General features: G+C 34.2%; 1 protein-coding gene across 1 annotated transcript; it reads right to left on the reverse strand.

Moving 5' to 3' along the window:
* Window positions 1-3,945: 3,945 nt before the first annotated feature.
* LOC6053825 (F-box/LRR-repeat protein 14) lies at window positions 3,946-6,360 on the reverse strand. The gene has a single exon (XM_001869808.2). The coding sequence runs from the start codon at window positions 5,695-5,697 to the stop codon at window positions 4,321-4,323; it is 1,377 nt and encodes a 458-aa protein (XP_001869843.2). The 5' UTR covers window positions 5,698-6,360; the 3' UTR covers window positions 3,946-4,320.
* Between the last annotated feature and the right edge of the window lie 8,261 nt (window positions 6,361-14,621).

Raw genomic sequence — 14,621 nt, forward strand, 5'->3', positions numbered from 1 at the left:
TTTTTTCCTTAAATCTGCTCCTTTCATTGTCCCATCACGCAAAGAAATGACTAGCAAAAGCTGCCCTCCGTAACGAGACATCGAAAAATGGGCCAGAGATTCGTGATCAGTTTCACACGAATCGAATCGGAGCCGCTGTGTGTGAGAATGACTCAACGCTGACTTAGATTCCGTTCTTTTTATGTATTTTATTTAACTTTGAGGACATCTAAACTATTTATTATAATTTGCTTAAAATTGTGTTTCAGTTTTCATCAATCAATACTTCTTTGGAAACATAACATATGCAAAGCTTATATTGATAAATTTGTGCTCAAAACGGGGTTAGGAAAATGATTCCTGCTCAAAAGTCGCCACAGTATCCCCAAGTGCATAGATACACTTGTCATTGTCACCCACGAGGGAAAAATCTCTCCCAACCAAGTGCCTTTACTGTACACCGACAGCAAGGGAGGGTGCGACCCAAACGGTTATCGCACGTGCACACATTGCAACCCAAGGGGGTGGCATGGGAAAAATGTAATGAACGAGTTGAATTAAAATTTTCCCCCAGCTGAGTTCGAAGAAACATTCACCCAAACTCGTATCGTAGCAGAAGTCTTCGGAGCAAAAGGAAACCCTCCCGAAGCAGACCCTCCTCGAAAGCGCTCCAGGAGGGGTGATGCTGGTCTGGTTGGTCGGTGGTTGAAGCATTAAATGGAAAAGAACGAATTTGATTACTATCGCATCTTCTACGTTTTCTCGATTTTCCCTATTCGTCGTACTTTCTTCCTTTCGTGAGACCACCACCAAGGCTGCCTAGTAGCAGCAAAATCGCACGTGGGACATCACACATACATACACAGTGGCTGGGAATATCGAGAAAATTTTGATATTTTTTATTTGTCAGCTGAGAAATTACATGAAGCAGAAACTTAGAAAAAGGTAAGGGGAATAATGTTTTCAAAAACATGGTTTTATATTTTTTAATTGATGAAATGTATTTTGAATAATTTGATCAATAATATAATTGAATTTTCAACTCAAAGTTTTGGAAAAATCAAAGTTTAATTCTATATTTGAACCCTCTAACGCCTATGTCAGCACCAGGACACCAAAACATTGAGATCAATTTTCACAAAGATGCGGCAACATTTTCAACTACTTCTTTTTGCATACTTTTGGGAAACATATAAACTAACTTCTAACTTTTTACAGATCAAAATGTAAACAAAAATCGAGTTGTTTGGAGAAAATAATTAAAACAGTATTTTTACAAGCTTACACTGCCATTTTAGATAAAACAAAAAATGTTTAGGAATCATTCAGGCTTAATCCCTGTTCTACCTGAAATCTAATTCTGTTATCAACCTGATATTTTTTAGTTTATTTTTTTTTTTCATTTTCGATGTTAGGTATAGAGTAATAAATTGTTTATTAAATCAATTTCCATTATTATTTTAGCCTAACATACAAAACTATAAATCTATTCAACAATATAAAACAGCATTGTTTATTAGGCAATTTAGTAGCATGATTTTCCCAGCAGTGTTTTTTTTTCTGTATTCAATGCAATACACGGTTCCACTTGAATCACACTGTGGAAACTTGGGCTGAACTGCTGTTAAATATTGCTGCTGGCATGGCCGCTACGCATTCACAGTAGCGCGGCTGCCGATTCGGTACTGTTCGGTGAGTTATGCTGATAGCGAGTTACCTCCACACAAGTTTAACTTATTTTTCAGCTGGTTGAATATCAGTTGCCATAGTCGAGAGAATCAGTGAAAGAGAACCGTGCCAAACAAGCAGCGAGCACAACAAAGCACAGCTGAACAGCACGAATGTATTGCATCAAATAGTAGTTGAGGTTTTTTTTTTCGTTGGTTACTACATGAATAAATTTACTACATTATGAATTTTCCATTGTTTCGAAAGTATTTTTTCTGCTCCCGCATTTGCTGCTTTCCAGTCATTGTGGCGCATGATGAAACTCTATTGTTGCACGCAACGCATGGCTTGATTAGAATTTTGATGAAAACGAATTTAATAGCTGAAAGTTCTCAGTGTATAAACAGAGTCAACAACAGTTTACACAACAGTATTCTTAAACATGTCTGCTTCAAACACACGTAATTTCTGATGATAGCAGAAAATAGCTGATTAGTAAGTTTCTGAACCCATAAGTTGTCAAATATGAGTGCCTATTTGAGTTTTAAAAGGCGATATAGAATGAACTATACGAGAAAGTAAACATTATACCAAAATGTCTTCTTTGTATCGCTAATAAGCGCTGCTTTTATTAACACACCTTTCAAACTCACAAGTCTCACTTTTTATTTTGATTTGTCAAATCAACGTGGTATAAACTTAAAAGTGTTGAACTAACGGTTTTTTTTTATTTACGTGTACGTTGTCATTGCTCTTCTCACTTATGAATACTCTCTAAAGTTCAAGTTAAAATCAACTAGGAGAAATTCTCGTATGCTTGGCAGGTTAAGCACTCGCTCCTAACTCCATCCAATTTACTGATTTTTACTATTTAAAAAACGAGTTTTGCTAAACTTTTGATAGAAACTTGCTCGCTCACTTCTTATTAAGCAATTTATCACTCGATTTCTGCTGAGAATGCTTTTAATGAACTATAATTGAATGTCAATGTGCTGATGTGCTGTTCCCCTACTTACCATACTTTGCCTATTACCTATTATATCCACCTGTAACAAAGCATCGTGAGTCTTAGTGCTTCAATCAAGTATCCGAAATATATTCTGATTAGAAATAGGAACGAATTGCATTCAAGAATAAGAAAAGAATATTAAGCTTGCATGTTGTAATTATAGCAATACAATTTTCACCTTTTGTTTGACGATTTTACTTGATTCATCGAACTTTGCACATGTTTTGAAAAAAGCATTGGCTTGGTTTCTAATTAATATCCCGTACTTTTAATTTTTGGCACTGAAGCCCCGATGGTTTGACGAACGGGATCACTTTTTAGTTTGACAGCCTCTTTACACGGAGCTTACCCACACTGACACTAAAGGTAAGAACAAGATTGTCCATCAGGCCTGGACGCAAACGCAAAATTCTGCGCCTGTCATCATAGCCTGCCATTGAGCAAAGCAACACCTGCAGATTGTTCGACTGACAGCTGATTGAAAAATCTAACTGGCACAGCGTTCTGCGTTCACCACTGCGCCGAACGGACAATCTTGTTCTTAGCTTAAGTTTGAGTCCCGTCCCGTGTCAAAAGTGACAGTTCGTCGCGTTTTAGTTTGTCTTCCGGGGTACACACTAAAAAACTGTCAAACGAAAAAGTGACCAACCACTTTTTGACACACTTTGTTAAGACTTGAAATCTGGAGTTATTTTAAAAGGTCCAATAAACCAAATTTTCAGTTTTTTGCTTTTTGGGTGTTTTTTAATACCCAAAACTGTAAATTTGATTTATAGGACCTTTTCAAAAAAAAACTCCTGAAATGAAATGTGACTGGAAAATTATGAAAAACATATTGATTGGAATTTGTAGAATAGTCCTGATACTATCGATAACTGAACTAGATAAAAATGCACAAAAAAATACTTAAATATCGATTAGCAACACATAAAAAAAGAAGTAATGTCCTGAACAAAAAAACTGTGAAACTTTTCAATTACATCCCAGTCAGCTGAATTTGAATTCTAAAACGGAATCCAAATCGAATACGAATTCTGTTTCGAATGGTTGTTCCGTTTCATAATTCGAAATAAGTTAAGTTGAGTTGAAATTCTTAATTCGAATTGATTGATATTAAATTCAATATATCTAATATTGTCCGCTAGCCGGGAAGCACACAAGGGTTTACTTGTGTCATTTTTTTCTAAAACGACTCAACTTTTTATGCAGTATCTCATCATGAATTGTCATCAAGTAGTTTTGGGCTTGGACAGCGTTAACATGCGTTAAAAAAATAAAACATCGAGAACTATGTTGTTTCACATCAGGAAGATTCCAGTTGGCTTTCTGAAATTTCCTAGATTTATTTAGTAGTCTTTTCATATAATTTCTTGAATATTTACAGAATGTATTGATTTGTCTGCTAACATAGCAAATATTTTATATCCAGTTATAGCAGCAGCTGTCTTCAATCCTCCGTAGGACGGTCAGTAAAGAGTATCCACGATAAAGACTGATTACTTGCCAAATCAAATAGTTCTTTTGCTAGATCTTGGATTTTATGACAATTTCTTCCTACAATTACATCTAAAATCCCTGTAACAGAGAATACTATCGCATGTCTAGTTCCAATTTCAATAAAGAAAAACTAAAATTTAACAATGATTTTATAATAAACTAACGCATCACCTGACTTGTGATAATCCTAAATTAACTTTAGACAGTCTCGGTAGTTTGTTGATTTTGTTGAATCCAGCCGGCGATAAGCGAGTACAGCCGTATAGATCGATGGCACGTAAATTGTTCAGCTCCTCCGCTAGAACCTCCAATCCTTTGTCAGTTACACGACTACACTGGCCAATGTTCAGCGTTTCCAGATCGTGTAGTGATTTTGCTATTTTAGCTAATCCGTCATCCGTAATCTGGCAAGCGCTGAGACTGAGTGATTTTAGGTGGAACAATCCTTGAGAAATGTGTGTCAGTGCCTGGTCTCCAATTTTATCACAGAAACTAACATCCAAGGAAGAGATGGAGCAGCCACCCTCCGTCAGATAAGCCATTCCAATGTCTGATATATTATCACAAGATCTAAGGTTCAGTTCCTCCAATTTGGTCATTTTGGCTAGATGCTTTAATCCGCTGTCGGAGACGGAAACACAAAAGCTCAAGTTGATGCTCTTCACTGATGGCAATCCCTGGGAAATGTGCCGTAGTGCCTCATCGGATAGTCGTTGGCAATCTTGAAGTCCCAAGTATTCCAGAGCAGGTGTTCCAACTGCAGTTTCCTTACTCAAACCGGCAAGGTGTCCAATACCTTGATCGGAAATGTGCCAACACGATCGCAGATTCAATTTTTTCAGCGTTTTCAGCCCCCACGCAATCAATAATAAGCCAGTGTTGGTTATATTGCAACATCCGCCCAGTTCAAGTACTTCTACGTTCCTTAAATGTTGCGCAATCCGCCCAAGGCTGGAATCGGTAACTTGTTTGCATAGTGATAGATCCAGCACCCTCAAATTCGCAAGATCCGTTGAGAATGCATGACCCAATCCGACATCGGTAATGTTATAACATCCACTAAGATTTAACGATTCTAGATTTGGTATACCAACAACAACATCCTTCAGCGATCGCCTAACCGACAGCACTTGCACCTTTTTAATGCCACGCTTCACTAGCGATGGAAATAAACTAGGTGACGGTCGCCGCAGGTGAAGGCTAGCTTCCACTCCCCTCCAGCAGCTCTTCGAATAAGCCGCATCGCGCCACACTGTGCATACTTGCGCCGCTCTGCCACGGTCCTTCACGCTGAGTTTTTCGAAAATGATGGCCAGAATTTCCGGATACAGATGTCCGATGTGTGTTCCTTCCGGTTCCGGTGGCGTAGGAGGTGTTTTCGGTCGACTAACCGTCCTCTGTTGAATGTGGGTGTAAATCGGCGCGGGTGGTAGATGCGGTCGATGTAACGGATACGGTGTGAAACGGTGTATTGCATGCGGTCGGTGAGATATGAATCCACCAGGAATTTCCGTCAGCATAAAATTTGCTTCCTCCATCATCATATTTTTGGGTACAATGTTCAAACGCAAAGCAAAATTCCGTGTTGTCTCTGCCACTTCACTACTTTCTACTCATGTTTCGTTGCAGTGCTGCCTATTTACAATTTCACAGAAAGGACTTCCCGCCTAAGTCAAAACTCTGCTGCGCACACTGCTTTTGACTCAAATCAGGATCACTGCGCCGTTTGCTGTCCGTTCCTGATTTTGAAATTCCTTAGCTCAAATTTTCCTCGAAGACTGCGTTAACGTTGTTATTCCAGTGTGTTTTGCTTAGTTCTTCTGCATCATATATAAATGAAATTTCGTGTGCACTCTTCTTCGCTTCTTCTTCCACGTGTATATTTATATATTTTTCTTCACTTTATCATACGTTCAAGAGCTTCGAGTCTGTTGCCAGACTTATTAATGCTGAACGTATACTGTGAGCCGCTCGCCTTCTCCTTTTTATTCTTGATTCACTTCACTGTAGCTCTCCCGCTCTCTCTATTTATCATTCTCTCTTTCTCGCTCAAATGGAAAGCACACACATTGCAACTCTTTTATTCGGTGAAAACCTCCATCCGCTATGGAAGCAAGCGACCGTACACGAAGAATCGAAAGGAAGAATTCCGAAACGCTCCCGGTTTCACGTCTTGACTCATGGACTGTTGGACTGTACACTGAGCTTCGAACGAGAATCAGAACTGGTTATAGCTACCCGCAACGGGTATATAAAATTTAACACACAACTACCACCGTACTGTACACAGACATTGTTGTACCTGTATATGTGTGCTTTGGGAATTCAGTTTTCACAGATACCATTGCACTTAACCCAGTGATGGCATCAGGTAGAAAAGTATGATTTGAGTTGCTTCTTAATTTCATCTATAAACATGAACATTGTTCAGGTAATGGGAAACACACTTTTTGACAGTTTGCAGTCCATCATTGACATTCTCAAACGTTTCTTCAAAAAAGAAAAGGTAAAAACTATCAACGCCTTACAGATCATCAACAATCGATGTTTATTACAGTCATAAGTAATTTGCGCTTGGTTCAATAATTATTTACAATATTTCGTTTGTATGTGACTTTGAAAGATTTGTCAATTGATGAACTATAGAATAAATCTGCAATTGTAGGTTCAGAAATATCTTACGCTTAAAAAAGAGCAATAAAATTAATGGCTTCGTTTGAATCCTGGTAAAATAAATGCTGAAAGCTATTTGATGAGTACTACGTTTCCTAAACCCTGGTCCCTCATTATCTTGTAAACCGCTATGCTAAACATTCTTCATTCCTTATACAAACAATATTTCAAATTACTTTATAACTACGAATTTGTACGCTCTATCTTGTAGCCTTCAAAATTTCCAATTGAAATAAATTGTAGAAAACTGAAAATATGAATCTACTGATCACATTTCAACAACAAATGTTTGAGGAATCATGGAAGTTATCACAAAATGTTGCATTTTCATTAAACATAGATTTTGTTTTTAAATGAAAATGGTCTTATTTACAATCCACTTTATATCGTTTCTCTTTAGCTGATTTACTTGTACCTTTAAGCACCGTTGCACCTTTCCGGTGAACTTGAAGTTAATCCTTATTTAACTGTAGAAAATTATACTAAAATAATGAAAAGATAAAAAAAATAACTGAAAATAAACCATGCGATTGCTTTAATGATTTCATTTTTCATTTTCGTTGTTTATATAAATGTATAGTATATTTTAGAGTAAATAGAAAATTACATTAGTGAAGTACCTATTAAAAGTTGACCCGATGCTTTTTTGATGAAGTTTTCTCCGTTGAAATTAAGAAAATATCGAGCTTTATGCTGCTTTATGTCTCGACTTTTTTTTTTGATAAGGTCCTATAAACAAATGCAAACATTGAGTGTATCTCTTTCACACCTTATGCCGATGCCCATCTGAGTAAGCGGAAAATACTCAATGTTTACATTTATTTATAGGACCTAATACATAAAAGTCTAAATGTAAACTTTCAAATCAAAAATTAAATAAATTGAACACATTTGAAAACACGGTCGATGTATGTTGAAACACAGCAATCCCGAAAAGTAACGCTTACTATGTTATAACTTTGAAAATAATCAAGTATTTTGCCGAGCGCGCCATCTTTTGAAAAAGGCACAATGCTTGTACGACATCAAATCAAGGATTTATACGTAAGCTTTTTTAAATTTCAGTAATGCATTCTATACAAATCAAGTTTTCAGAATCAACAAAGCCATTTGTTCTTCAACAATCAACCTTTTTCATATTTTAATATGTTCATTGGAGGATTTAGTTTACCCTTTTTCATTTGCTCTTTTTTAATACGCTATTGCACTGAGCTCAATGTTATACGTTTGATTTTCAGATAAAAAGCATAAATAAAACAACAATACCACTGGTTAGAGAACCTGGAGTTTTACACTACCGGTAACAACTACCCTGACTCCGAAAGAACGACTAATAAGAAACTTAAAACGTCCGCAGGTAGCATAACCAGTTAAACCATTTCTCAAATAATGATTAGGGACCATCCATAAACCACGTGGACACTTTAGGGGGGGGGGGGTATGGCGATTGTCCACGATCCATACAAAAAAGTTTTTTTTTTATGGACAATTGTCCACGAGGGGGGGGGGGGGGTAACAGATTCCCAAAAAAGTGTCCACGTGGTTTAAGAATGGTCCCTTACCATAAACGAAACATTTCATTAGTTTCAATCTGTTTTTCACTTCCTCTTTTTGTTATTCAACGTTATTCAGCGTAACGTTATACATGAGCTCTAGTGCCGCCACCTTCAGGAAAAAAACGTCGATGCTTTCCTGTTGGACTGTTGAATAACGTTCAAGTTACGGTTATTCGATGCGCGTAACCTGGTGGTATTTTCCTAAATTCACCATGGTTGCCACTCACCATTCATGGTGAATCGGAAAAAGTCTATTATGCACTATGGTACATTGGGTGGCCAAGTTTCAAAAAAGTGACCTTCTCCAAATATTTTTTGGTATTTTTTTCTCGAAAGTAAACATTCTAACTAAGAAAAATCCAAATTTTCAAAGCTCTAAGTTTGTTCATTACGGAGATACGCAAGCTGAAAGTCAAAAAATTGGGTAAAAAACAAGCGTTTTTCGTAAAAATGGCTGATTGTTTAATTTTAACATAGCTCAGCCATTTTAAATATTTTATTAGGACAATTATACATCGTTGGAAAGGTAATGAGATAAGCTTTGAAACTATTAACAGATAAAATGTTGTTTCCAAACCAAAAACTGAAGTTTTCATCGAATAACTGGATCATTTTTTTGACAAAACTTATTTTTTTGTGTTTGTTAATCGAGTACTTTTTTTGCTAACCGATGCTAAACATGAAACTAAGATCACTTGAAAGATTGGATCATAATCTAACATTGCTGAAATTTCCAGCCTGCGATTTTTTGAGTTTTCGGAGATATGCCATTTTGAACATTTACGTTTTATCAAAATTTGCTGCAATCTACATATGCGCCCGTTTATTTCACTTGCTTTGCTACCTACTTCGTGGGTTCGCTTCAAAAATCAATACCTGGTTTCTAGAAGTTCGAAATGACTTTATTGGAATTTTCTGTTGCCTACATTTAAAATAGAGTACCTTAGTCAAAATAAGGTATTCGTACCGAAGTTTCTCAAGCGAAGCTGGAGAATCTCAGTTTGATACCGAAAAAAGTATTCAGCAAAATATTGGCTTAGCCTGATGAATTTTTGCGATCAATCCATTAAACTGATCCACATTTAAGTTCTATGTTGGTTAGTACACAAACATCATAAAAGTACCTTTAACATATCCTGAAGCCGTCAGAAACTCTATAATCAAATGAATTTTCATGAACAAGAACATTAGGATTAGTAAGAATATGTTTTGTATTTTATCGCTTTAATTCATAATTAATATTTTAAATGAAATTAATTTTTCTGTTATTTGATTTAACCAGAGGCGCCGACTAGTCCATAATGTTGGGGGGGGCTCGGTTTTTTTCCGAAATCGTTAGGTGAGAGTGGCGATTTGATGTTTAAGTTTATTGTATATCACGAATTTTACCAATTTGAATATTACGATGTGATAAGAGTTTTTTCATCCGGAATCCATTTTTTTCTTGAAAAAGATAATTTATTAAAACGTGATTGAGAATGTTTATTGGGGTAATTTTTTATATGTTTGGAAGGAGAATTCCTTCTAATTGGCATATTCTCACTTATTTTTCAGAAGTAACAGTCAATAATAAAAATGATCAGGTATTTAAAATTCAACAACACAAATATTCTAAAGATGAAAACAAAAGTAAAAAGCAAAAAATTTGAACTTTAGAAATTGGAAAATACACATTAAAAAAACAACATTTTTTTGAAATCTGCAATTTAGAAAAAAATAACAGAAAAAAAATAAATATTCCAAAATTTTAATTTTTTTAAAAACCCCTAGGGTTGAAAAAAACTCATGGCTTAAAAATGTTAAGAAATCAAAAGTTGAAATTCAGAAATTTAAAAAATCAGAAATTTGGAAATTACAATCAATGTTCAAAAAATCGAAAATTTAACATCAATTTATTTGTTAAGAATTTAAGAATTTAAGAATTTAAGAATTTAAGAATTTAAGAATTTAAGAATTTAAGAATTTAAGAATTTAAGAATTTAAGAATTTAAGAATTTAAGAATTTAAGAATTTAAGAATTTAAGAATTTAAGAATTTAAGAATTTAAGAATTTAAGAATTTAAGAATTTAAGAATTTAAGAATTTAAGAATTTAAGAATTTAAGAATTTAAGAATTTAAGAATTTAAGAATTTAAGAATTTAAGAATTTAAGAATTTAAGAATTTAAGAATTTAAGAATTTAAGAATTTAAGAATTAAAGAATTTAAGAATTTAAGAATTTAAGAATTTAAGAGTTTAAGAATTTAAGAATTTAAGAATTTAAGAATTTAAGAATTTAAGAATTTAAGAATTTAAGAACTTAAGAATTTAAGAATTTAAGAATTTAAGAATTTAAGAATTTAAGAATTTAAGAATTTAAGAATTTAAGAATTTAAGAATTTAAGAATTTAAGAATTTAAGAATTTAAGAATTTAAGAATTTAAGAATTTAAGAATTTAAGAATTTAAGAATTTAAGAATTTAAGAATTTAAGAATTTAAGAATTTAAGAATTTAAGAATTTAAGAATTTAAGAATTTAAGAATTTAAGAATTTAAGAATTTAAGAATTTAAGAATTTAAGAATTTAAGAATTAAAGAATTTAAGAATTTAAGAATTTAAGAATTTAAGAATTTAAGAATTTAAGAATTTAAGAATTTAAGAATTTAAGAATTAAAGAATTTAAGAATTTAAGAATTTAAGAATTTAAGAATTTAAGAATTTAAGAATTTAAGAATTTAAGAATTTAAGAATTTAAGAATTTAAGAATTTAAGAATTTAAGAATTTGACGTTTTAAAATGGAATCCCAATACTCAATAATGCTGATTTCCTGTCTTTTTTTCGGCATATTTTTTGAGGGTGCAGTCAAAATTTCTACAGCCTTTTTATTTTTTTTTTTAAATCGAACATTAATGGCAGAAGTCGATACACTTGTGTTTTTTAAGATTATAATGTGAAATTGTCTCAGATTTGGTTTTAATTTGTCTGTTTCTCAGTAAAGCGGTGCGCTAGTTTTCAAAAAATTACTTTTTTGAAACAATTGTATTTTTCGGCTAAAATTGGTATAGAACGGTTAGCGGTTAACAAATGTATTTGAAATCTTTTCAAATCGTTCAAATTATCGAATTTATCAGCATTTTTGTAAACGTAAAGCAGTCAACAAATGACCATTTTGAAAAGTGTTTCAGTTTATTTTCGCTAAATCCTGATCTACAATGGCAAATCGCTGAATGTTGCGTTTGAAAACATGATGATTGTTTTCTCAAGAGTTTGCGTAAGTTTGATTGTAGATGAAGTGCTATGGAAAAAGTACATTGGTTTTGTTTTTGAAACAACATGCACAGATAGAAATCTTATGAGCAAATCCGTTAAATCTATGTTGACGACATCTCTCAAATCATTTACCGATGACTCTGTGCTCTTGTACTAAGCTTACTGATTTGCCCTAGAGAGCACAGTGGTATAGATAAAATGTTGTCTACATAGAATAAAAATGCATCTAAATCCAGAAAATTGTAAACGATTTTGTTCAAAAACTTTCAGCGATTTCAGAAACAACAAATGTTTTTGAACTATTTTACGGATTCGCTTACAAGAGTTCTATCCGTGTGTACAAACAATGTTCCATTTAAATTTTAGATATTATTTTTTAATTATTTCCTTTTTTATATTTGATATAAGAATATTTTTCTTCCAAAATTTCTGGGGGGGCACAATGTATGGGCTGCCCCCCCAGCCAAATTTTAGGGGGGGCAAAAAGTACCGTGCCCCCACAGAGTCGGCGCCCCTGGATTTAACAATTAAAATTTTCGCAATTTATGCCCGTAAGGGTGGGGGCGGTGGGTCTCAAGTTAAATGGCATGGACTCACAAAAAGAAACACACAGCAGTAAATAATAAATATTTGACTTAAAATGGATTTATTACGCAGTGCGTGGCCGAATGGTTACGCTCACTATGGTACATTGGGTGGCCAAGTTTCAAAAAAGTGACCTTCTCCAAATATTTTTTGGTATTTTTTTCTCGAAAGTAAACATTCTAACTAAGAAAAATTCAAATTTTCAAAGCTCTAAGTTTGTTCATTACGGAGATACGCAAGCTGAAAGTAAAAAAATGGAGTAAAAAACTAGCGTTTTTCGTAAAAAAGGCTGATTGTTTAATTTTAACATAGCTCAGCCATTTTAAATGTTTTATTAGGACAACCATACATCGTTGGAAAGGTAATGAGATAAGCTTTGAAACTATTAATAGATAAAATGTTGTTTTCAAACCAAAAACTGAAGTTTTCATCGAATAACTGAAGCATTTTTTTGACAAAACTTATTTTTTTTGTGTTTGTTAATCGAGTACTTTTTTTGCTAATCGATGCTAAACATGAAACTAAGATCACTTGAAAGATTGGATCATAATCTAACATTGCTGAAATTTCCAGCCTGCGATTTTTTGCGTTTTCGGAGATATGCCATTTTGAACATTTACGTTTTATCAAAATTTGCTGCAATCTACATATGCGCCCGTTTATTTCACTTGCTTTGCTACCTACTTCGTGGGCATCGTCGCTTCAAAAATCAATACCTGGTTTCAAGAAGTTCGAAATGACTTTATTGGAATTTTCTGTTGCCTACATTTAAAATAGAGTACCTTAGTCAAAATAAGGTATTCGTACCGAAGTTTCTCAAGCGAAACTGGAGAATCTCAGTTTGATACCGGAAAAAGTATTCAGCAAAATGTTGACTTAGCATTATGAATTTCTGCGATCAATCCATGAAACTGATCCACATTTAAGTTCTATGTTGGTTAGTACAAAATAAAAAGTACCTTTAACATATCCTGAAGCTGTCACAAACTCTATAATCAAATGAATTTTAAGAATATGGTTTGTATTTTATCGTTTTACTTCATAATTAATATTTTGAATAAAATTAATTTTTCTGTTATTTGATTTAACAATTAAAATTTCGCAATTTATGCCCGTAAGGGTGGGGGGGGGTCTCTAGTTATATGGCATGGACTCACAAAAAGAAACACACAAATAAATAATAAATGTTTGACTTAAAATGAATTTATAACGCTTAACAAAATTTTGTTGGAGAGGAAGAGGGGAGGGGGGGGGGGTGAAAGAATGAGGAGGGAGGGGTTGTGTCCTTAAAGTGGGGATGTATTAGCTTATCCATAATTTAATAAAATAAACTTGCAATACAATATATACGCAATTCTGTTGCACTTGCAAATGTATGAAAAGACTATTTATTATAAACAATCAACTATTGAAAAACACGAAAAGTCATAAAAATCGACGTTTATCATTTTAATACCATACAATTACCCAAATTTGTATGAAAAAACATTTAAAAAGCAAAAAATAATTTGGCCGCCTGTTTGTATGGAGTTGGCCCATAGTGAGCTCGTCGCTGCGTGCACTCCTCCACACTGTCCGCATTAGACTAACTCTCTCGCGTCCTTTACCTCTCTTACGCAACGTCTCTCACACAACTTGTGCCAAGGGGCAGCACACTCGGAGGGTGGACCCTACAGTTTTCAATACTGGTTATTAAAATGGCCATTTTGACAGTATTGTCCACAACCTGGAGTGGCCGGTGCCCTCAGGGAGGTTATCCCAGGAGGACATTTACTGAACCATACGATTTTGGGCAATATTGGTATCAATATTCATGGTTTTTGATATTGGTAATGAAAATGGCAATTTAGAAAAAGTTGGCCAAAAGCTGCAGTGGCCGGTGCCCTAAAAGATAGTTTTCCCGGGAAGACATCTATTGAACCAACGAGTTTTGGCACTATGGGTATCACAACTCATGGTTTACAATACTGGCCATTTCGAAAAGGTGGCAACAATCTGGAGAGGTCGCTACCTCACGATTGTTCCGATTGGGGGACAATCATCAAACCATAGAGATATCATGGTTTTTTATACGGAGCTTAAAGAGAATTTGAGCTAAAAACTAAATCCAATAATGTTTTGATTTTATCTGACGCATAATTCAGCAAAATGGCTTAATTTTAAAAGCTTTTCTGCTAAGTTCTTTGTCATACTGGTCATGTGTAACATAACCACCTGCACCTTTTTTTAACGTTTTGAATATGTTTATCATTTTATATCTTGCTTCAAAAATCGCAAGCTCATGCACAAAGCGAAAATTAGCTGATAATAAGGATTCACTTAGTTGATCTTTCGATTCGGTGGAAACAAAAAAATTTGACCAAAAGTAATCATCCGGTTTCAGAAAAAAGGTTTACGAAAAAG

This window comes from Culex quinquefasciatus, chromosome 2 (genome assembly GCF_015732765.1).
Source record: "Culex quinquefasciatus strain JHB chromosome 2, VPISU_Cqui_1.0_pri_paternal, whole genome shotgun sequence".
NCBI classification, from domain to species: domain Eukaryota; kingdom Metazoa; phylum Arthropoda; class Insecta; order Diptera; family Culicidae; genus Culex; species Culex quinquefasciatus.